Raw genomic sequence first — 24,680 nt, forward strand, 5'->3', positions numbered from 1 at the left:
CCATGAAAGGAAAAGTGCACGGTGTGACGGGAACATGGGAGGGACGAGGAAGGCACCCAGGAGGAGGCAACAGACCTGAAGGATGGGTAAGAGTTAGGTAGACAAAGGGCCCAAAGGAGGAGAGAGAGGGGACAGAAAGCTCAAGAAAGTAGACAGTAGGCTTCCTCCTTGTATCTCTAGTACTTAACCCATGTCAGTCGCTCAATAACTGTTTTCCAAAAGAATCCATGAACTCTCAACCCTTTGTGACGACAGTGATCCAAATACGAGACAATAATGTCCTGGGACAAACTGAGACATTTTCAGAGCCCAGTTACTCCTTTGCTAGGCTTCACATACATCACTGCACTGGTCAGCACACCCGTACTTTAAACCTGGAGCTTCTCGAATCCTGTCCTCTCCAAATACTGATGTTCCACAAGCCAGACCCGGGGGCTTTACCACCAAACGAAAGTAATGACAATCCTTGCCAATGTTTACAAAAATGTATCACTTAACAAAAAGAATTTTCTCAATTTTAAGTTTCACTCCCATATATTTTCCTTAGACTTTTAGTGCGTGCTTCCATTTGTCAGCTACCTATCAGCCGGATAAAACAAATGAACAAATGGCACAAGAATATTAATGGGGAAAGCAGGAAACAGTGAATCACTCTGAGTGTGACAGTCGGGTTTTCTTGTAGGCATGTGGGTTTACGGTTATAATTTAATAGTGCATCCATACGACACAGTCGTATTTTTTGCTAGTTAGGGTTGGTGGTGCATATGATGGAATTAGATATATGAGTATTCTGCGTGGAGCCAGCAAAGAACATCATGGTGCCTTGAACAAGTCTGGCCTGAGTGACAGGACAACAGTTCCAGATAGTCAAGTACAATAAAATTATCGGAAGTTTTAAAAATTCCAGGCTTACAGAAAAACCCTAGTTTCCCTGGTCTGGCTAAAGTGCTTTCAAAATCTCCATTACCTAAACATTTCAGACAATTTCTTAGGGGGACAGCAAAACTTACCTTCTCTAGATTGATTTTTTGGTTTTTTTTACTATTTTTATTCAATGGTGATCTTACCTTCAGATGCAACATCCCTTCCCCCTGCTGACTACACTCTCTGGGGATTAGAAGTGGGTGTCCCACAACCAGTGGCGAGAGGTACAAGGAAGTGAGTCCTGTACTCAGTGTTGCATTTCTTCAGTTTTTGCAGAACCCAGGTAGGGTCTCCTAGACTTAAATTCAGAGGTCCTTGGGTTTTCTCCAAGAATTTCAAAAGTTTCTATTTCCATTTATATTAGGTGATAGTCTTAAAACATTTTTAATGGAGTATATTTTGGACCAGGCTTCAGGCTGCAATGCCATTTGGTGTCAGTGCCTGCCCTCTTGGAAGCCTCAAGACACCTCAAACTCACGACCTCCCACCCCCGACCTTCTCCAGTGTTCCCCCTCTTTATCCAGTTACATAAGCCAGAAACCTTAGTGTCATTCTTGACACCACCTTCTCCCTTAACTCACTTATCTAAATCCATTACTAAGTCCTATAGATTAAAAAAAAAAAAAACCAAAACAGTGGGACTTCCCCAGTGGTCCAGTGGGTAAGACTCTGTGCTCCCAATGCAGGGGGCCCGGGTTTGGTCCCTGGTCGGGAAACTAGATCCCGCAGGCATGCCCCAACTAAGAGTTCACATGCCACAACTAAGACCCCGAGCAGCCAATATAAATAAATAAATAAACATTAAAAAACAAACAAACAGCTTTATTGAGATATGATTCACATACCATAAAATTCACCCTTTTAAGATTCAATGTTTTTTAGTGTAGTCACAGCATTACGCAACCATCACCACTATCTAACTCCACTTTTGTCAGCCCCCAAAAGAAACTTATACCCATTAAGCAGTCACTCCCCATTCCCTCTGACCCTTAGCCCCTGGCAACCACTAACCTACTTTCTGTCTCTTGGATTTACCTATTCTGGGCATTTCATATACACAGAATCATACAATATATGATTTGTGTGTGTGTGTGTTGGGGGCTGGATTCTTTCACTTAGCATAATAATTTCAAGGTTCATCCATGTTGTAGCATGTATCAGTACTTCATTCCTTGTTATGGCTGAATAATATTTCATTGTATGGTTAAACCACATTTTGTGTCACCATTATCAGTTGATGGACATTTGGGTTGTTTCCATTTTTGGCTATTATGAATAGAGCTGTTATGAACAAACATTCACGCACAAGTTTTTGTGTGGACATATTTTCAACTCGCTTTGTTATATACTTAGGAAGTTCTATGGATCTTACCTACTAAACAGCTTTTAGAAATGTCTATTTCTCTCTCCATCTCTAAGCTACCAACATCTCCCATGTGAACTAAAGCAAGTGCCTCCTCTTCTTTTCTGCAAGCCTCTTCTCCACTAGCCTAGTAATCCTTTAAAAACAGGAATCTGATCATGTTATCCCCCCTACTTAAAACGCTTCACCACATCCCTGAGGCCCACAGGGGCCTACCTTAGTCCAATCCAGGGCTCTTTCCTCCCTCATTCTCCACGTTCTCTCACCCCATGGCCTTGCACAGCAGTTTCCTCGCCTGGAAAGCTTTTCTCCTTTCTTTGCCTGGTTTCCTCACACTCATCCCTTAGAGCTCAGCACACGCATCTCACTCAGGAAAGCCTTTCCTCCCTGCCTAGTCTGGGCTCTCCTGAGCCCAGCACCCCTCCCTCAGCGCGCCTGTCACAGCTCACTTCTCCATCTGTTTCTCTGGTTATCGATTACTGACTGTCTCCCGCTCAAGAGTGTGTCTGCTTTTGCTCACCACTGTATTCTCAGTGCTAGCACAGTTTCTGGCACATAGAGCCTCTCAATAAATATTTGTAGATGAACACCTGAACACATGATTGAAGGCAGTGGACAGGTCAGCCTTACAGGGATATCACATGAGCCCTCAGTAAATAAGCACTTGAGGATTGTTAGATAGCAGAATGTGTGATTACCCTGATCAAAAACTTGACATTTTTCATACTGTTTTGTACAATATACTTATGAGGACAGGTATTTTTCTGCATTGATATTATTGAAATCAAAGTACAAAATCATATTAAATATAGAGCTTATGCCTGTAGCCATAGAGGCTGTGTCTTTCTAGTATTAAATCCAACTCTGGGGCTTCCCTGGTGGTGCAGTGGTTGAGAGTCCGCCTGCCAATGCAGGGGACACGGGTTCGAGCCCTGGTCTGGGAAGATCCCACATGCCGCGGAGCAACTGGGCCCGTGAACCACAACTACTGAGCCTGCGCGTCTGGAGCCTGTGCTCGGCAACAAGAGAGGCCACGATAGTGAGAGGCCCACGCACCGCGATGAAGAGTGGCCCCCGCTCGCCGCAACTGGAGAAAGCCCTCGCACAGAAACGAAGACCCAACACAGCCATAAATAAATAAATAAATAAATAAATTTAAAATTACCTTTCTCTTCTTTAAAAAAAAAAACAAAAAACCAACTCTGGTGATTTCATGTCAGTAAAATAATGTCATTGGTCACATTAAATTAATATTCATTTGTAGCCTTGCCTTGTTTAATTTGAAGGTCTGATTTGGGTTTAGGGTTGCATTAAGTACTTAGGTATGAGGATTTATGCCTAGATTTATGTTGAAACATATTTAAGTAACAATACAATAAATTAATTTAAATTAACACTGGGTATCCATGAGAATTTTTTTCTTTTAGAAACAAAGTCGACTACCTTACTCATGTTGAGTAACACTGATGTAGGATGGGGATCATGTTGACCTCTTAGATCCTCTCCAACTATAATATTTTGATTCCAGTCTTACGTTATGTACTAAGAAACTGAGATTCAAGCTATACAGAAGGCATTCAGGAGGAGGTCAAAAGGAGAAAGCAAGGCATCCTTCTACCAGACACTAGACCAGACTAGGTATTTTCACCTGACAAACCTTTCCTAAGTAATAATATTCTTAAAAGCATATAAAATAGAATGAATTATTTACCAGCATCTCAAAAATCTCTGAGGAAGAACTGAAAAACAAAATGTTTTCCAACATTAAGTGAATCAAAGCACCAGAGAGCCTCTGCTAGGCCACCTTTGGTTAAATGCAAAAACTCAAATGACTTATGCATAACACTTATGAAGGCCAAATTAATCAAGCAAATCTCCTGGATCTTACATATTGAATGACTATCATCAACTTTAAAGTTAGCTTTTAATATATGACACTTTCCAGGGCTTAGGTAATTGTGGTCCTTTAGCTGTTTCAACCTGAATACACCTGCTGGTCGCTTAACAGGTAAAGAAAGCACAAAGTCCCAAACTTGCTGATTCCTTTTCCTGCCTCTTGTTCCTCTTCATCAATCATGTTCATTTCCCTGCATTAAGACCAGTCTCAAACCTATTTCCTTCGGAGGGCTTTTTAAATCCCCACACCCCATGTTTACTTCTGCACTTTGCATAGTCCACATTAAATTATCTTACATGTGCCCAAGGATGTCATAATTACCTTCTTTTTTTTTTTTTTTTAAGATTTATTGATTGACTGATTGATTGCTATGTTGGGTCTTCGTTTCTGTGCTAGGGCTTTCTCTAGTTGCGGCAAGTGAGGGCCACTCTTCATCGCGGAGCGCGGGCCTCTCACTATCGTGGCCTCTCTTGTTGCGGAGCACAGGCTCCAGACGCACAGGCTCAGTAGTTGTGGCTCACGGGCCTAGTTGCTCCGCGTCATGTGGGATCTTCCCAGACCAGGGCTCGAACCCGTGTCCCCTGCATTACCAGGCAGATTCTCAACCGCTGTGCCACCAGGAAAGCCCCCATAATTACCTTCTTGCTTCTTGCATTTAATCCCAACAAGACAACAAGTTTGTTGAGATAGGGAACAAGACTTCTTTTTGTACTCCAGAAGGCCTGGAACTAGGAACTCAAAAAGTGCTCACCAATGGCAAAACCAGAGTATTATCCTGTGGGCCTGTTCCATAACTCCTCAGCTTTTGTCTTCACATTTAGTGCATACAGAGACACGGTAAAGCAATGGAAAACCAATCGTTTTTCATCAAGTTAACTACTTTTGAAATGTTCAGGAAAAAAGACATTTAAATTCCAATTCTTTGCTTTTGAATGTCCCAGGAATTGGTTTTTAAAACAATCCTTAATATTAAAAATATTTTAGAAAACAAAAGTTGAAAAGGCTCGGCAGTGTGTTAGCAACCCACATGATAACAACAAATTGATTTTAGTAGCAGAAATTGAAATACGACACCTGGAGCAGCATTTAAACCTGGATGTGTATAAACATCTATATCTTTGTGTCTGAACAAAATCAACTTCAAGCTCATATAAAAATATTCTATCTGAAAAACCTGCACACAACCTAGTTAATGCATATTTTTTTGAACTGAGCATATAATAAGGACAACTTATCATTTTCATATACAAATAAACACACTTCATCTTTTACTACCAAGGTCTGAAGAAACCACCACATTTGAAAAAGAATAAACACATAATTTCTGCTTAACTTGTGCTGTTAAGAGGTTGGGTATATAATCCTAATATGCTGTTTCCATACAGTCTTCAAGTTCAAATCACAAATCTTTTCCCAATGTAAAGGAAGCAAAACCATTTAGAGAGTATTTGTTTAAAAGGTGAACAACAGTTCTTCATTTAGGTACAAGGCAAGCATTTTAGACTGATTTCAATCAGAAATTCTTTGTTTAGCAAATATAATTCCTATGGTTGGTGGTTATACTAGTAATCTAAAAATAAAACAAGTTAATTCTGGTTTCATTGAATAAATCACCACAAGTACAATTTGCCTCCACAATAAAGGAGCCTCAAATTTTAAAATACTTTTTTTCCCAAGGGGAAAAAAATGTAAGTTTCTTAAACAATATATCTATAAATAAGAAGATTAAATAACATGCAGTCTTCAACATGATATAGGCAATAGCTCTGCTACTATAAAAATGCAAACCAAAAGCCAAGAATCTTAAATACCCACATCCTGGGACACTGCAGTTTATTGATCTACAGTCAGATCTTTTGGCCAGGTGTTGAAGCAGAAATATAAAATAATGTTACTGCATTCCTCACTGGCAAAGAGAATGCCAAATTAGCTCCAAAAGTCCTTTCTGACGAAAATAATGAATTCCTCCCCTTTCTCTCCAACAAGGAACCTTTTCTAAGGGTGGAAAAAAAAAATCCGCACCATAAATAAATAAATAATGCAAAACAGATACCTCCGGCCTCTCTGATGCTGCACAGCTTGACAAGCCGTTTGCATGAAAATAATTCCCTTCAATTCAGGAAACTCAAGGATCTCGAGGTAATCTTGAACGACTTTCCAATCTGGGATCATGTAATGAGTCACGTCACTAGACAAGAGTTTCCCATCTGAAGCATAATTCAAAACAGAAGAGATTAGACAACGTTTGCAAACTTAGTTTAATACGATTTCAATGTCACGGTGCCCCAGTGTGCAGGACAACTTCCGATCTTAACTACACTGTGAAGTTTTTAAAAGACAAGACAAATCTACTTTGGTAGAGGCCCAACGTTCAGGCAAATTCAGCACCTTCATTTTTCTGAAGCTGTGATAATAAAAGCTCAACGTGGTTTATGGTGTTGCCAGTAGTGTAGAAGATGATGGATTTTTTAAAAAAACACAAAAACAAGCAAATCCTCAGCACAACTTAACTATATATTGTTAACCCATTGACCTACACTCACATTCCAATAGGGCTCCCCAAATACACATGTTAACCACTTGGTTAAGCCCAGCCGTTTCAAGTCAGTTGTGTCTCAAGCTTGTGAACGTGTTCAAAAGTCTCCAAGGGCCAAAAAGACTGAATTGACTAAAAAGATGCGCAGTGCAAGCAGGGGCGGTGGTGGCATTTCCACCTAGCCCGTGTCTCGGAGCTGGTTAGTCAAGCTGTAATTGAAATGTTCACCTTAACCGTAAGCTGAGGATCCCAAATATTCGCTGAAAAGGACCACCACGCTCCTCTCCCACCATAGGGAAGAGAACCAGTAACCTCCATCGTTAAGTCGGCCACCCCAGCAGCCTAGAAATCAAGTGGAGGAAGGTGTAATGGGCAGCCGACCCAAATCCAATTTCCCCACGACCTTCCTGTACAATGAGGGCCCAGATGATCCACAAATCCTACAGTCAAGAGGGCTCTCCACTGGATAAATGTCTGAGGCCTCGGGGCTGGCAGGGAGCAAAGCAAAAAAATGTACAACGAGGAGCGGCAGAGCGTCAGCTCCGTGCGCCCGGCTCGCACTGCAGGGCCCACAGCTCGGGTCCTCCGGATTTCACCGCGGCGAGCCTGGGGGCAGGACGCTCCAGCGCCCACAGGCCCCTCGGAAAGCCCCAAACCCCGGCCTCTGCGCTGCGGGGGCGCCTGCCTCTCGGCCCTTCCGTTTTCCCGGGCAGAGCAGTCGGGAGTCGGTGTAGAGCGACAGCGGAGCCGTGGCCCAGCTCTCTGCGGCTCGGAAGCCGCCGGCCCCTCGCGCCCGACCTGCAGCCGGGCCGGAGGTGATGTCTGGAGGCCGGCGGAGGCCCGGGGGCCTCGGACTCGGCGCCACCATGGCCTCGCGCTCCGCCTCTGGGACGCGCCCTTCCGCCTCACGGCCGACGCTCTACCCCGGCGCCCCGCGCCGCCGCTCTACCCCGGCCCCGCCGCCCTGACGCCTGCCCGGTCTCGGCCCCCCGCCGATCCCGCCCGGGCCGCCCCGCTCCCGCCGGTCCTCGTCTGCCCACCCTCCCCAGCCTCCACCCCGTGCCCTCACCGTTGCGGCAGACGGCGGGCTGCGGGCAGAGCGGGCTGTTGCAGGGCACGCTGGGCCGCAGGTAATGCTCCCGCACGATCCGCAGCGTCCGGCCCTGGAAGGTCCTCAGGAGCAGCACCTTCTCCCGCTTCTGCAGCATGCTGGCGGCGCTCCCCGGTGAGAGCTCCGGGCCCCGCGAGGCCGCCCGGAGCAAACGGCTGGGAAGCGGCGGGCTCGGCGTAGCGCGGGCGGAGGCGAGGCCGAGGCTTCGGGCCCGCCCCCTCGGCCTGGTCTCCGCGGAGCTCCCGGCCGGTGGGACCTCCTGGCGGCGGCTTGAGCGCTCCGGGCTCCGCACCGAAACCGCTGTAACGGCCCGCGTCCCGGGGTTGAGAGCAGCAGGAGGCCCGCGGTGTGGGCGCTGTAGCCGGTCCCACAGTCTCCCCCCAACCCCGCCTCAGTTTCTCCCCTCCCTACAATTGCCTGGAGGTGGAATTGCCTCGGAGGGGTGGAAACCACGCAGAAGACTTAAGGGAGACAACCATAATAACAGGTCTTCCTCCGCTTACCGACGGGGTTACGTCCTGATAAACCCATCTAAGTTGAAAATTTATTTAACACGGCTAACCTACCCTACATCACAGCTTAACCCAGCCTACCTTAAACCTGCTCAGAACACTTACATTGGTCTACAATTGGGCAGAATCATCTAACACAAATCCTATTTTATGACAGTGTTGAGTATCTCGTAATTTTTTGAACACTGTACTGAAAGTGAAAAACAGAATGGTTGCAAGTGTATCGGTTGTTTACCCTGTGCTGTCTGGGAGCTGGGACTTGCTCCCCTGCTCAGCATCACGGGAGAGTAACGCTAGACCGGAAAAGATAAAAATTCCAGGTGGGTATCACTTTCACACCATGGCAAAGTCCAAAAATTGTAAGTGGAACCATGGGAAGTCGGAACCGTCTGTACATGGAAACTAGTTTAAAGTCTTGCGAAGATTTGGTGCAACTCTAAAGGATTATTGTACTTTGTTTCTACCCCCAGGTCCATATGGGAATGAGGCTGCCTTATTAATATGGATAATTATTAGTGTTTCGTATTAATATAGACAATTATTAGTATGTTCTGTTTGTTGCTCTTGCTATCACTGAAAGAGCTAAAAGAGCCAGCAAACAAGCCAGCACCCCTGCCAGCCCAACATTTTTTCCCCTCTAAAAAGCCGTATTTATTTTTAATTTCTTGTATTTTTAATCCATATAAAAATTCAAACAGTGCAGATAAAATGGAAACTAATCTCTTCCTTTGAGGTAAACATTATCTATTCAACCTCAACATGATGGCATTTACAGCCTCTGGCAAAGGAATTTTCCTTTCAATTTGATAGAGACTAACACACAGTCTCTTCTGAGATCATACTCTTGGCTGGATGGAAGCCACCGTTCCTCCAAGCTCTCAACAAAGACTTTTGAGCTGCACCAGGAGCTTTACAAAGAAGTGTCACATTTAATTTCCACAACAAGTCAATGGAGTCAGGCACTATTATCCCCGTTTTACAGACGATGAAACAGGATTACAGAGGTTAAGTGTCCAAGATTACACAGTTATTAAATGATGGAATCAATATTCAAGCCAGAATCTGGCTGAATCCAAAACAGTCTCTTCACTAATTACCATGCTATTCACAGATGAATAAAATATAGCTCTTGTATCTAAGGAGTTTCTGGTCAACTTGTTGAGCAATAGTTAAGGAAGCTCAACCAGCTGGTTGGGAACATTGGCGCTTCCTGTTATGCCAAAGTGAGCAGAACTAGAGTATCCTGTATGATCACTTACTCTAGGGGAACATATTAAAAAGTCATGTTCCCTCACTCATTGCATTTTTAAAAATATAAATTTATTTATTTTTGGCTGCGTTGGGTCTTCGTTGCTGCATGTGGGCTTTCTCTGATTGCGGCGAGTGGGGGCTACTCTTTGTTGCAGTGCACGGGCTTCTCATTGCGGTGGCTTCTCGTTGCGGAGCTTGGGCTCTAGGTGCATGGGCTTCAGTAATTGCAGCACACGGGCTCAGTAGTTGTGGCCCGCGGGCTCTAGAGCGCAGGCTCAGTAGTTGTGGAGCACGGACTTAGTTGCTCCGTGGCATGTGGTATCTTCCTGGTCCAGGGATCGAACCCGCGTCCCCTGCATTGGCAGGCAGATTCTTAACCACTGGGCCACCAGGGAACTCCCCTCACTGCATTTTAATGTCAAGTTATCTGCAGTGTGGGACGATATGAGTGAGATCTGAGACAGAATTGCACAAGTTAGGTGAACATTACAGAGCTGGTCCACAGACCAGAGCACTAGGGGGGCCCATAAGGCAACCAACAGTGCAGGAGGTCAGTTCTAGAGATCCCAGAGGACAGACAAACAACAGGATTTGACCCCTACATAAAAATGCTTCTAACAGCTGCCCATGATTCCCTCCAAAGCTCTCCCATTTTCATTTTTCTTTTGCTTCTGATTACATGTCTTCAACATCTCTCTTTAGCATTTCGTAACTTTAAACTTTCTCTAAATTGGGACTAATAACCTTTTAAGGTAGAGAGTATGTCTGGGGCTCTGTTGGAAGTTGATGTTATCAGTATTTAAAATAATCCAAGGCCCATCAAGCACTTCTTTTGCTTGCATGGCAGCAATAATGTACAAATTATGTTCTCAAAAGCATGCTCCCTTTGTTCTTGGGGCTTATGATCTAAAATGGTCAAGAATGCCTTTTTGTTGATTTGTTTGTAGATACAAATATGTTTCTCTATCAGTCAGAATAAACTAGGTTATGCTGCAGTAATATACAACTTCAAAAATACCAGTGACTTAAAACAAGATGGTGCGTGGGTACCTGTAGGATCCATTCTGTATTCTTTCTCCAGGGCCCAGGCTGATGGAGCCAGTCCTCACTGGAACACTCTTTGCTGCTCATTGGCAGAGGGAAGGGAGCCCTCGAGACAGCCTACGCTGGCAGTTAAAAGCTCAGTCCAGAAGTGATACATGTTGCTTCTGCCTATTGGCCAGAACTAGTCACATGACTAGTCACTGGTGACTCCTTGTCTGTCCTTAACTCAGACCCCTTAGCCCTAAGTCAGTTGGCTCTACCGTCACCTCAGCGCTTGTACCTATGAATACTCCAGCTCGGCCCACTCTGGTCTCACCTCTTTTTACAGTGCTGGTCTACATGTGATTTCTTGTGGCAGAGACTGGCTCTCTGTTAACCAAATCCATGTCCTTTTTTCCTCTGGGCACAGGTGAAGCACATTTCCCAGCCTCTCTTGCACGTAGATAGGTGTGGCCACAGAATGGAATGGCACCCTTTCCAGGCCTGACCCTTAAAAACCTCCCATGGATATTGCTCTTTCCTGTTACTGAATGGATGCCAAAGCCTAGGGGCTCTTGGAAGCCTGCATGTTAGACAGCACACACACCAACCCCTCGCACCAACTGTGCAGTTCTTCAGGGAACTGTTCATAGTTCCCTGAAGAACTGTGCAGAGCACAGCCCTGCCTTGCCTACCCAGGAGCATCCACCCGGGTCGCTTGCAGGGGAGAAATAAACTTCTCTTACAGCAGCTGGTGTTGCCCTAACGAATACACGCCCACTTTACAAAGGAGATTAAGGAACTTGCCGAAGACTTGCCTGTTTGTTTAAAAACTCCTCACTGGATATTAAAAGTCCTGATGAAACTGCTTCAGGATTCTCCAGCAGTTCTAAATTTCAGTGCCACACTGGGAAGGATGCTTGGTGGCCTGCTTCCTTTGCAGTTTTCCCTTTCCTTGTCAATCCGAGCGCAGATGGACAACCTGGTGCCCAGATAGCATAATGCTGTGGCGGCTTGTAGTGCTCTCTTGCTGGTGGAGATCTCTCACTGTGGTCCGGTTTACCTGGTGCCTGACTGCAGTCTCCTTCAGGCTGAACACCAGCGTGTTTCTGCTGCAGGAGTTTGTAGTGTTTGCCTGCCTTTTTTGCAGAGGCGCCCTGGGAGTGCAGACATCAGCAACCTCTGGATTATAATCAAAAGGACTCATCCAGGCGTTAGCCCAGAGAGGGTGGGGCACCTTTACAAAGAGCTAAGAGGGCAGGGAGGTTAAGTATATAAAAGGAATTCTGGACGGTGAGCTCCAAGGGCTAGAGGGGATTACTGAAGCAGGCTTTGAAATATTCTGTCTTTATTTATTAACCTGCTTGTTGCAACACATTCCAACAATTCTGAAGGACGCCAAGTAAAAACGAAGTTCTGCTTGCATGCAAAGTCTACTTCTCCCAAGTAATTTACCATTGTTGATATCTGATATGCATCCTAAAAGTTTTTAAATAGAACGCAAAGTTTGCAAGTTTTTGAAGAGGTTGTCAATCTATGCAGCATCAACTACTTACCGCTAATGTTTCTCAAGCTTTTACTAGGTGCCAGGCCCTGCTCTAAGCACTTTTCCTGTGTTTTCTCATTTAATCCTCAAAACAATGCCTTGACTGTAATACTGTTACCAATTTCATTTTGCAGGCAAGGAGACCAAAGTACAGGAGGATTGAATAATTGCCCCAGGCCACACACTCAAGCAAGACTTGGAACCCAAGGAGTTTGGTTACAGAGTCCAGGCAGTAATGACCCAGCCATGCCACCTTTCTGCGGTAAACGGCCAGGTACAGAATGGGGTACATTCTGTGTAGTGGACCATTGGATAAACCCAGTTATTTTAGTTTAGGGAATTGGAAACAATGGGTTTCAAATATTGACCCTACTACTTTCCTAACTTCCCTGGGCCTCAGTGATTTCAATTATAAAATACAGCTAGCAGGGCTTCCCTGGTGGCGCAGTGGTTGAGAGTCTGCCTGCCAATGCAGGGGACATGGGTTCGAGCCCTGGTCTGGGAGGATCCCACGTGCCGCGGAGCAGCTGGGCCCGTGAGCCACAATTACTGAGCCTGCGCGTCTGGAGCCTGTGCTCCGCAAGGAGAGGCCACGATAGTGAGAGGACCGCGCACCGCGATGAAGAGTGGTCCCCGCTTGCCGCTTGCCACAACTAGAGAAAGCCCTCGCACAGAAACGAAGACCCCAACACAGCCATAAATAAATAAATAAATACTAAAAAAAAAAAAAGTAAAAGTCTATAAAAAAAATAAAAATAAAAATAAAATAAAATAAAATACAGCTAGCAAAACAGATGTTGCTGAGTATCAGTATTAACGAGTCAATGACTCTATAAAGGGTCATGTAAATGTCTAACATTATCCCATTTATCTGAAGAATCAGCTTACTTTCATTTGTGTTCCATCTCAGTGGAAGAGTCATTGGAGGACAAACTGCTGCTGAGATTGCTCTGCTACTTGTGTTAGGGATAATTTAATTTCCTATGTGTTAAAGGCTGTTAATCCTTGATTTTCACTTTTCCCAGCAGATACAATGGCTCCCTTTTGGCTTTCTAAACACCCTGTGAATCCCCATAATCCACTTTGTCATTTAGAGAATGACTACTCTAAAATGTTCTGCTTAACTCTTTCTAATTTTTTAAAAGAGAAAATTATTTTATGCTTACCAATTGTATCTCAGCAAGATTTTTACTGTACTGTTAACGTACCGATAATTTTGCCCTTCTACCACAAAGGGGCGCTGTTTCATTGATTTTTGTTTTGGGGGAGGGTGCTTCAGCTAAAGTACCTTCTGCGCTGGTATCTGAGCTGTTGAAATTTGGCCTTTCATATGTTGCCATTAAAATGCAACCAATTATTTGAGACAAAAAACAAACCAGCAAATAACCTTAGCATTAAACAATACCTTCATCCAAGGAGCTCAAAGATCCAGATGCTCCAAAATTAATTAGAAACTAAGCTTCAATGATTAATACAGAAAAGAAAAAGAAAATCCTTTAAGTCTTGAAGCAGACTAAAAGAAAATTCAGTTATGTGGATAGCCATTTATAATTAAAATATAGGAACTTTGCTATTTGTCATTTTAGTTTTTTTGTATTGGTGTTATTTGATGAAATTGTTTTCATTCATCTTGTAGGATTATTATTACCAGTGAAATACCAGTCATAGTGTAGAGTTATTTCATTGGATGAATGTATTACAAGGAGTTTTCCTGTTTATTTTACTATTTTGTTACTGCATATGTTTGAATTTGGGAAAGTGAATTCCATTTTATATCTTACAACGATAAACTTTGAATTCTAAAACCTAATAATTACAGTAGAAATGTTGTGAAAAAAATGGAAAAGAGAATAAGGAGTACTTATTAATAATCCTAACCTCTAGGAAATCCTCCAGGTTTTGGATAAATATAAACAAAGTATTAGATTTTAAACTTTAAATTTAATTATTTAATAATCAAAAGGCATGTTAAACTACACATTTGTTATCTTGTTCTAAAGGAAGAAGAATGAGGGCCAAAAGTTAAAATTACATTATACTTTCTTTACATTTTAGGCCAGAGCAAGGCCTATATCTGTTTGTATTAGGTTTCTTTTGCTGCATAACCAATTACCATAAACTTAGCAGCTTCAAACACTCATTCATTACCTCAGTTTCTGGAGTCAGAAGCCTGGGCATGGTCGAATTAGGCTCTTGGCTCAGGGTCTCACAAGACTGAAATCAATGTGTCAGCTGGGCTGATTCCCTTCTAAAGCTTGGGGTATTCTTTCAAGCTCACGTAGTTGTTGGCAGAATTCAGTTCCTTGCAGCTGTAGGATCCTGGCCCCTCTTCTCTTGCTGGATATTAGGCAGGGCTCTAAAGATGGGCTGGATGTTAGGAGGCCACCCACAGTTCCTTGCCATGTGGCCCCTCCATAGGCCCTTTCACACTTCAAAATCTCTTTCACCTGGAGAACCCAGTTCCTTTAAGGGCCACTGAGGATAATCTATTTTAAGGTCAACTGATTTGGGAATTTAAGTGCATTTGCAGAATCCCTTCACAGCAGCACCTAGATCAGTGTTTAACTGAGTAACCTGGGGAAGGTGTGTGTACACTGGGGCACAGGAATCCTGAGACCATCTTAGAATCCTGCCTACCTGTATTAGTCTGTTCAGGCTGCTATAACAAAATACTACAGACTGGGTAGTCTATAAAAAACAGAAATTTATTTCTCACAGTTCTGGAGTCTGGAAGTTGGAGATCATGGTGGCAACATAGTTGGGTGAGGGTCCTCTTCTGGGTTTCAGATTTCTTATTGAATCCTCATATGACAGAAGGGGCTAGGGGTCTCTCTGGAGCCTCTTTTATAAGGCACTAATTCCATTCATGAGGGTTCCACCTCATGACTTAAGCAACTCCCAAAGGCCCCACCTACTAATACTATCACCTGTGGGGGTTAGGATTGCAACATATGAATTTTGGGGGGACACAAACATTCAGACCATAGCACTACCATAATAACGCTTTATAACAAACATTGGAACTCAATAAGTTGTATTTAAAACGATGGTATTTATTAAGTATCTGAGAGCAGCATAAATGACTTTTTTTTAAAAAAAAAGAGAGAAGCCAATAATCCAGAGGCTATATGAAAGTAAATGAATGATAGATAATGCTGCCTTGGTTAGTTCAATCTAAGGAGGAGAAAACTCCACCAATACAAACCCACGTTCTATTAATCTTTAAGTAGCACTGATTTACGCTGGGCCCAGAATTCACTGAGGAATCATTGCATAGAGTTCAGCCCCTTTTGCTAACACAGGATCAACTTGGAGCGGGCAGCGTGTCTAGGGGATCTGGTGGGTAAGAACCATCTCCTTTTGTTGTTGTTGTTGTTTTTTAAAAATTTTATTTATTTATTTATTTTTGGCTGTGTTGGGTCTTCGTTTCTGTGCGTGGGCTTTCTCTAGTTGCGGTGAGCGGGGGCCACTCTTCATCGCGATGCGCGGGCCTCTCACTGTCGCGGCCTCTCTTGTTGCGGAGCACAGGCTCCAGACGCGCAGGCTCAGTAGTTGTGGCTCACGGGCCTAGTTGCTCCGCGGCATGTGGGATCTTCCCAGACCGGGGCTCGAACCCGTGTCCCCTGCATTGGCAGGCAGATTCTCAACCACTGCACCACCAGGGAAGCCCTCTCCTTTTGTTTTACCCCTTAGTTGCTACAGAGGAGTGATGCTGTATCCCCCAGATTAAGATCCTCTCTTAAAATCCCAGTGTGACAGGTGATAGGTCGCCTTGGCATTTTTGAATATTTGAATTTTAAATTTAAAATGTCATCATCATCAGAGGCGTCATTCATTGTGTCGCTGACTGCCGTCATCAAACCCAGGAAAGTGGGAGGCTGCCAGTATTTGCTGCCCATCTTCCGTATAGAATTGTGATGGGGTCAGAGGCATGATTAAGGAAACTTCTCTGATTGCAGTGTTTGGGTGGGGGAAAGCAGGAGGGTATTCTTCTCATTTTTTTCTATTAAATCTGACAATTTAAGAGATATCATTAAAAAATATTCTTCTACCCAGGAGAGAAAAGGCTTGGCTCTTCAATATCTTTCATGGAAACCATAAGTCTCTTGTTATATTCACCATATTAGCCTTCAAGGCCTTGTCTTTTCTGACTTGGAGCACTGAAGGCATTTTGATCCCCTTCCAGTTCTACAAACAACGTTCTTTAATCAGCTTGAGGCATCACTGTTGATCAAGGAAAGGCACTTCCTCACTCCCCAATGCAAACAGCACCTGCCAATCCCCCATCCAGAAGCAAGAGAGAAGGGCTGTTCTTTGAGCCCGCAGAGCACTGTTATTTCAAGTGTACATTAAACCAAAGAAAATAACCTGAAACCTACAGCCTCATTAATAGATGCAGAGCATAGTGGCATTTAGAGATTAAAAAAGCAAGTCCACGGACCCACATATCCACACAACATATTTGTTTATTTATGGCCAGTGTGATATGCCTGATATTGATAGCATGGTGTTTCATTTCCACTGGCATTAAGTTCATCATCTTAGTGAAAATGTAAAAAGGATAAATAACTAAACGGGAAGTAAAAAGTGCATTGTTAATTGTATTGTTGATTAATACTGAGCAGGCTGTAATAAACCACACATTTTTCTTTCAAACTACTTGTTTTAAGCTTTCTCCAATTTTAGAAGGGTAGGATATATAATATATATATATATGAATATAAAAACATATAAATGTATATATATTTTAAATAATATATGTACATATGATATATAATATATATATCACATATATATTATATATGTAAAATCAGTTATGATTAGCTGTGTTGTGCTGCAGCAATAAACAACCCTCAAATCTCAGTGATTTAAAACAACAAAGGTTATTTCTTTGTTGTTGTTTTTTTAAAATATATTTTTCTTACCCATATTTGCTTATTTATTTATTTATTATTATTTCTTTATTTTATGGCTGTGTTGGGTCTTCATTTCTGTGTGAGGGCTTTCTCTAGTTGCGGCAAGTGGGGGCCACTCTTCATCGCGGCGCGCGGGCCTCTCACCATCATGGCCTCTCTTGTTGCGGAGCACAGGCTCCAGACGCGCAGGCTCAGTAGTTGCGGCTCACGGGCCCAGTTGTGGGATGTTCCCAGACCAGGGCTCGAACCCGTGTCCCCTGCATTGGCAGGCAGATTCTCAACCACTGCGCCACCAGGGAAGCCCATAAAGGTTATTTCTTGCTCACACTATATGTCCCTCCACTCTGGGGTGTCAAATGTTTGTTTGTTTGGTTTGGCCACACCATGTGGCTTGTGGGATCTTAGTTCCCTGACCAGGGATGGAACCCACGTCCTCGGCAGTGAAAGCATGGAGTCCTACCCACTGGGCCTCCAGGGAAGTCCCTGTCCCTCCACTCTGTGTCATCCTTACCAAGAGACCTAGGCTGATGGAGGCTCGCTTTAGTGCTTCTGCAATTGCTCTGCAGGGGAAGAAGAACGAGACAAATTGTGGACACACTCTTAAAGATTCCAGTTGGAAATGACACTAGTGACTTCTGCTCACATATCACTAGCCAAAGCAAGTCACTTGGTCACACCCAATTCCAAGGGCAGAAGATAGCCAGAAATATTTGGTGAACAGTACTAATATCTCTCTCTTTCTCTCTCACACACACACACTGTCTCTCTCTCTCTCTCTCTATATATATATATTTAATGTGTAGGTTGAAAAGGGGGGAAATAAGTTCAGTTGTAGCCAAGTGAAGAGAGTCAGCTTTGATTTATCATTGTTATATTGTTACTAAGTTTAGAATCATTGAAAACAATGACATAGGCTATGTTCATAGAATATACTGCAGTCATTTTGAAGCATAAGGCAGATCTTTATGTACAGACATGCAAATATCTCCCAGAAATATTGAATTTTAAAAAGAGCAAATAGCAGAATACCATGCTATCATTTATTTAAAAAAATACATATAATTATATTTATGTGCATATGCCTCTGCGTGTGTGTGTCTGTGTGTGAATGTGTGTGTGTGTGTGTGTCTGTGTGTCTGTGTGTGTGTGTGTGACATGCATAGTAAAAGGCCTAGAAGGGTTATTACCGAACAGTTACTACTCATGGGGAACACAGAGGGACTTGTGTGGCATGTAAGAGACTATCACCCTTTTTACTTTACATAATCCTGTATTGTTTGAATTAATTACATCCATTTATTCATATATTGTTGTATTGTGTTCCTAGGGCTGCCTCAACAAATTACCACAAAATTGGCAAAACAGAAATTTACTCTTTCACAGTTCTTGAGACCAGAAGTCTGAAATCTGGCAGGACCATGCTTCCTTGCAAGGCTCTAGGGGAGAATCTGTTCTTTTCTTCTTCCAGCTGTTGGTGGCTGTTGCCATTCCTTGACTTGTGGCCACATCACTCCAGTCTCTGCCTCCATGGTCACATTGCTTTCTCCTCTTCTGTGTGTCTCCTCTGTCTGTCTCTTCTAAGCATATTTGTCATTGGACTTAGGAGCTACCTGGATAATCTATCATGGAGGGATAACTAGATTTGGAGCTGGAAACTAGGGCAACGGTGGTGCCATGGGCTAAATTCTCATCTCAAGATCCTTAAGACTCCTTTTCCAAGTAAGGCCATGTTCACAGGTTCCAGAGATTAGGACGTGGACATAATTTTTTAGGGGGAAGTGGAGTGGAGGGCATCATTCAACCCACTACCCTTACGTAATGTGAAAAAAATTAGAAAGGAAAAGATTGAAAAACAGGAAATCACTATTAACAGTGATTACTTCAAGGAGGGAAAAATGTACAGATTTTCTATAGTGAACTTATATAACATTTATAATCAGTAGAAACAAACAAACAAACAAAAACATACAAAATAATAGAGCAATAGTAACAACCAGCACCACAACATAAAGCAAAACACGGGCAGGTCCTGACTTACACATACCCTATGAACAAATGACCCTGACACATCAGAAAGGAGTGGAAAGGCCATATCTTCACACTCAGTGACGGGGCCAGGTGTGAGGCTTAGATTTAGACCAGGGACCCTACAGCAGCCTTGGGTTTTAAGAACCCCAGAGACATTAGCCTTCTCTCATGCAAGGACTGGTACCCAGGAAGAGCCACCCACCTCACCAAAAGAGGGGAAGTACTTTCCTGGTGTTGATTTCTAGAAATTAAAAAGCTTTTTTTTTTAAATGCTTTTTTCCTCAAAGAAGCAACATTATTAAGTAGAGGTTGCAAGCATGAGCCCAATTTCAGCCCAATGATGTGTCTTATTTCATCTACACTGTGTATAAATCTTTTCACCAACTATTTTCACCTGAGATTTTGGTTTTTGGCTTCTCCGGATCTGCTGCACTGGGCCTGCATTCTCCCAGGACAGCCACTGCTGGAGCCGGGGAGGGGCTGCGCCCTTTAGCTGGGACATGCGCAGTGGTCTCCATCATTCCCTGGTCTCCTGACCCAACTCTCCGCATTTACATTGTCCACCTGGCCACTACAGGCATGTGAGTTTGCAAACCCCCGATGAATAGAATGAAAATCATTTTGTGGTACTAAAACACAGTATGTTAAGGGTTAAGTGGACTTGGGCACACTGTTGCTTCCAGGGAAAAATGCGTTCTGAGTTCCAAATAGCCAACAAATGAACCTGAAGCAGGCAAACTGTTCATAAATTGGCGACTCCTCTACAGTGATGTTTTATACTCTGTGTAAACAAGCAATGGAAAATGCCTATCCATATATGCACTCAGATACCAGAAATTCAATTCCATGGGCTATTTGGGAATGAAGTTTGAAAATTCTGCTGAGGATGATTATGTATGTCTGAGTCTGCATGCAGGTGGGCATGTGTGTACCCCCGGGGGCCTGGATGTGCTGTCACTCTGCTCAGGCCAGAGCCTGTCCTTGTAACCCCAACTGTGGGGCTTGCTGCGTCATGAGCCAAAATTAACCTCATCATGATTGGGTTAGATCCGGGGGCCTTTATGGAATTTCCTCTCTGGGATCTGTGTTGACTCCTGGCAGGTGTTTCCAGCAAAGCTCTTGAATTTTTAATTTGAGTTGAGCTGTGGAGGCAAGATGAAGTGGGTCATAGGGGGAGTGTTGCCTCATCCAGAGCTGGAGCCTTTTGGGAAGGCAGTCCTTTTCTGTAATTTCCAGAACAGATTGCTGACTTTCAAGACCTTTGTGAGAAGAATGCTCTTAAGGTTTTCCCCTCCTAAGTTGATAAGTATTTAATGAGCACCTACTCTGTTCATAGCAGTTGGTTAAGGGACACCAACAAATTAAGATGTGGGCAGTGCTTGCAGACCAAGGAGCTTTCAACCTGATCAGGCAGTGGAGACACAAAGAGGCAAAACATTAAATAACAGCACAATGTCATGTGAAACAGATAAGATGCCACAGGTAGTGAGCTGTGAATTGCCACGTGGACGTGTATTTGGAAGAGTATTGCCAAATACACTTAGAGACTCTAAGTATACTGTCTATAGTTTCAGGGAAGAGAAATGTCATTTCAGGCCAGGGGATGGCCAGGCAGTGGAGGTGGTGGTTGAACTGAGTGTAAGCAGAGCAGAAGGTAAAACACCAAGCAGACGTGTGACGATGGGAGAACGGAAGGTGGCTTTGGCTGAATGACAGGGTACCTAATCCTGGGCTTTGTTGCACAGGCAGTGGGGAGCCCTTGAAACTTTTTGAGCAGAGGAATGGTATGAGCCAATTCATACATTGGGAGATCAATCTGGACACAATGTCTGGATGGTTTGGAGGAAGAAGAAGGAAATGAGAGCAGGAAGGAGACTACGGAGGAGAAATGGCTTCAACTTGGGTAGGTCAGAGGGACTTGAAAAGAAGGGATAGATGGGGGAGAGTCTTAAAGGACTTGGTGGCAGACAGATTGCCATGAACGGGGAGGAGGAGGAGGAGCAGCGACGGCATCACGGAGGGATGACTCTCAGTTTGGAGTCGGAAACTAGGACAACGGTGGTGCCACGGGCTACAAGAGCCAAGAGTGGCGGGAGGTCCACTGAGAGATGGCGAGAAGAGCAGGCTGATTTGAGTCCTGCTTTGAGGCCCTCATGGGGCGCCCAGATGGCAATGACCCAGCTCCGGTGCCACATTCTCAACTACCCTGTGGTGCTTTCCATCTGTATGTGTTCGTCTCTTTACGCACACTCTGCGGGCTCAACACCAGTAAGTGGATGGGACCTATCGTGGATGCTGAAACTCACTCGGTAGACCTCCACGCCCCCATTGCCTTTCCAGCTGATGGTCAGTAGTCTCAGAATCAGCAGACCAACCACCACGAATCGTTGCCTGGTTGAGTAAGTATTTGTACCTGAATGATATGAGAGATGTGCAGTGGTTATTCTACCCCGTATCTCCACCTTCGGGAAGGCCCATGCCTCTGAAATTCTACAAGCTCTTTTGATTATGCTTCCGGGGTTCAACACTCCCCAGTGTCAGAAAACCCTTGCTTATGCTCACTTTATATTGTTCACACCGAGCTTTGACCTTGACAATGGCGTTTCTTTTTTCTTTTTCTTTTTTGGCTGGGCACCAGGCCTGAGGAATCCTAGTTCCTCGACCAGGGATCGAACCTGTGCTCCCCGCAGTGGAAGCGCAGAGTCCCAACCACTGGACTGCCAGGGGATTCCCCGCAATGGAGTTTCAAAGTGCCCCTGCTTTTCAGCTAGGCCCCCTTGACGTCTGTGAGCTCATGTGTATATGGGGGCAGGGGGGAATAACTCCATTAAAGGAAATTTCAGCAGGGACATTATTATGTTTTTGCTGAATACTCATTAATTACTGCCATGCCTTCACCAGAATGGGGGAAAGCAAAGAAACCGCCACCCTGACTGTCTGGGATTGTGGCTAAATGCAGGGACAAAATCACCAAGCGAAGCCGGTTCCTAGGGCCGATTGAGGATGCATTGTTAACAGGATTCTGAGTAAACCCGTCCTTATTCCTTTTTATTCCTCCTATTCCTCTGTCCTCTTCAGTTTTCCCCTGTCGGGCATCAAGTCCTTTTTCTCTGCTATCTGTGCTCCCTCCACTTCAATCCTCGCCTCCCTTCTTTGCCCCACAACTGGTCTGCATTGATATTCATTCCAAAAAAATTACCCAGCCCATTCTGCGGTGGAAAGCTGAGACCAGGGACTGGTGCAACTGTTGGAATATATAAACATGACTCTTTTTCAGGTAGCATCTAAGATGCCAGTCTTAGCAGCCTCATTTTAAAAACTATTTATATTCACAAAAGTCTATAATAGCATTTTTATTGTGTACGCCTGTGATTGGGCGCATTTTTTTCCCCATGCCTGTTTCTTATTATCGTTCAACACTGACTACAGCCTTAAAAGATAATGAAAACAGAAACACTCTTTTTAAAAGGCGATGACTGCTTTCCATGTCCTATGCTCCCCTGCCTGAAGGGGCCGGTTTAGTGTTTAAACCATCCAGCGCACCTGACTCCCTCAGAACCCAAGTTCACATCCTTGCAGCATTGACTCAGTCTTTTATTCCTCTGCAGAGAATAAATTGAATACCAGGCTATTTACTGCGCCGGTGTCTTTCAGATGAGCCCTTAAAACCCAAAGGCTCTCTTTGGCTACTGGGGATGTTGGAGTTCTTCCTGTCCTGCTATCCTTGCCCTGGGTTCCAGAACCTGGCCTGGTCCCAGATGTCACGCACTCGCCTTTGAAGAAAGATGTTTATTTGGGCCTTTCTTTTCTCAGCTCCTGCTGTTTCTTTGCTTCCATGACATGACCTGCTGCTTTCACCCCTTAGTTTTCCCGTGCATTAAAAAAACCAAGTAACAAAACAGCTTCCCTCAGAGTGAAAGTGCTACAAATACAAGCTTGTTATCTGTATTCCATTATTATGAATAACTCACCAACTCTCATGCCATGTGTATGATTGACTTGCAATTATGGGTTGTGTTTTTTACAGCGGCTCTGAATGGTATTCTCCCCTGGCTGTTCCTTAAGCCAAGCCTGGAACCCCTGGGTCACATGAGAAACGGTGGATTATATAGATTCTACCCTATCGTTGTTGTTTTTTTACCCCAAGCCTAGATATTGGATCTGTCATTAGTGATGCAATAATAATACCTTCCATTTGCCGTCTTATGCCTTTTCAAAAGTGCTTTCCACGTTCTTGTGATTGATTCTCACAGAATGCGTTTGACACAGGCAGTGCAAATATTACGGCCTGAGTTTATAAGGAAGCATACAAAGCGAGGTTAAATGACTTGCTCAAGTTCTTACAGCAAGTCTAAGAGGGACCTGGGATGGAACCAGATTTCATGATTTCAAGGTGTGTGGTTTTCCTACGGCCACTGCATCTGTGATGAACTCAAGGCGGTTGCTTTCACATACAAGATTTCATTGGATCCTATGCTGACCTTACAACCAAGGGTGAGCAGGTATTATCCTCATCTTCCAGATCAGGAAGTAGAAGCTCAGAGACATCGAGTTACCAAGATAATATGGTGATAAGTAACAGAGGCAGGATTTGACCCCAAGGCTCCAAGCCCACTTCTCTTGCTGACACGTGGTTGGGTGACTAAGGACACCACCAGCTTGGCCAAAAAACTTAGACTCATCCTTGGCTCTTTTTATTTTCTCTTAGCTTATATCTGAGTCATCAGTAAATTTTTCTGATTTTACCTTCAAAATATATTCTAAATCAACCATTTCTCACCACCTCCACTGCTGTTATCCTGGTCGAAGCCTTTGCTTTTTCTCACGTGGATTGCTGCAATAACCACCTAGTTACTGTCCAAAGATGGTCCCCAGTGAATCAGGCCTCCTAGGAGTCACGCCCATCTGGTTCTGCAACATTGGATCTCAGCTGGTCTGTGACCCATTTTAATCAACAGAATGTGGAAAGATGTGATTCGGTGCATTTTTGGCATAAGCATTCAGAAGGCTTTTGTACTTCTGAGAGCCCTTGAGCCACCTGTAAGAAGTCCAGCTACTCTGCTGGAGAGACAAAGTGAAGGGGCCACGTGGAAAGTCCACATGAGGGGGTAGAGGCCCTGAGGCTGTGTGGAGTGAGGGAGAAGCCCCCCTGTCAGAGTTCCAGCTGAGCCCAGCCTTTTCATGGTCCCCACAGAGGTGCCAGGCTTGTGGGTGAGCATCCTGGGCATTTCAGCCAGTGGTACCCTCATAGACTGCAGCCCAGACTGATGTCACCTGGAGCGGAAGAACCATCCAGCTGAGCCCAACTGACCCACAGAATTGTGAGAGAGAATAAAATGCTCGTTTTAAGCCACTAAGTTTTGGGTTAGTTTGTTGTGTAGCAATAGAAAACAAACACCTGTTCCACTCTCACTTGCCACCAGTCTATTTTCCACACAGATTTTTAAAAAATTGTGTTAAAATACATACAACATCTTAACCATTTTTAAGTATATAGTTCAGCAGTTAAGTACATTCACATTGTTGTGCAGCCCGTCTCCATAAATCTTCATGTTGCAAAACTGAACCTCTGC

The 24,680-nt window shown here is 44.0% G+C and overlaps 1 protein-coding gene and 1 long non-coding RNA gene across 8 annotated transcripts in view; one reads left to right on the top strand and one right to left on the bottom strand.

Annotated features, from left to right (window-relative positions):
- DIS3L (DIS3 like exosome 3'-5' exoribonuclease) overlaps positions 1-8,292 on the bottom strand; it is a 35,210-nt gene extending 26,918 nt beyond the window's left edge. Inside the window, exons 1-2 of one of the 5 annotated variants that reach the window (XM_036842750.1) lie at positions 7,790-8,292; positions 6,238-6,391 (exon numbers count right to left, since the gene is read on the bottom strand). In XM_036842750.1, coding sequence (XP_036698645.1) covers positions 6,238-6,391; positions 7,790-7,928 — 293 coding nt within the window. In that variant the 5' untranslated portion in view covers positions 7,929-8,292. The other 4 variants (XM_036842749.1, XM_036842751.1, XM_036842752.1 and 1 more) reach the window with 4 other exon arrangements.
- Positions 7,721-24,680, top strand: part of LOC118890234 — a 34,889-nt gene continuing 17,929 nt past the window's right edge. Inside the window, exons 1-2 of one of the 3 annotated variants that reach the window (XR_005018707.1) lie at positions 7,721-7,850; positions 12,298-12,437. This is a non-coding gene — a long non-coding RNA (uncharacterized LOC118890234). The remainder of the gene's footprint in view (positions 7,851-12,297; positions 12,438-24,680) is intronic. The other 2 variants (XR_005018705.1, XR_005018706.1) reach the window with 2 other exon arrangements.

This window comes from Balaenoptera musculus, chromosome 2 (genome assembly GCF_009873245.2).
Source record: "Balaenoptera musculus isolate JJ_BM4_2016_0621 chromosome 2, mBalMus1.pri.v3, whole genome shotgun sequence".
NCBI lineage: Eukaryota > Metazoa > Chordata > Mammalia > Artiodactyla > Balaenopteridae > Balaenoptera > Balaenoptera musculus.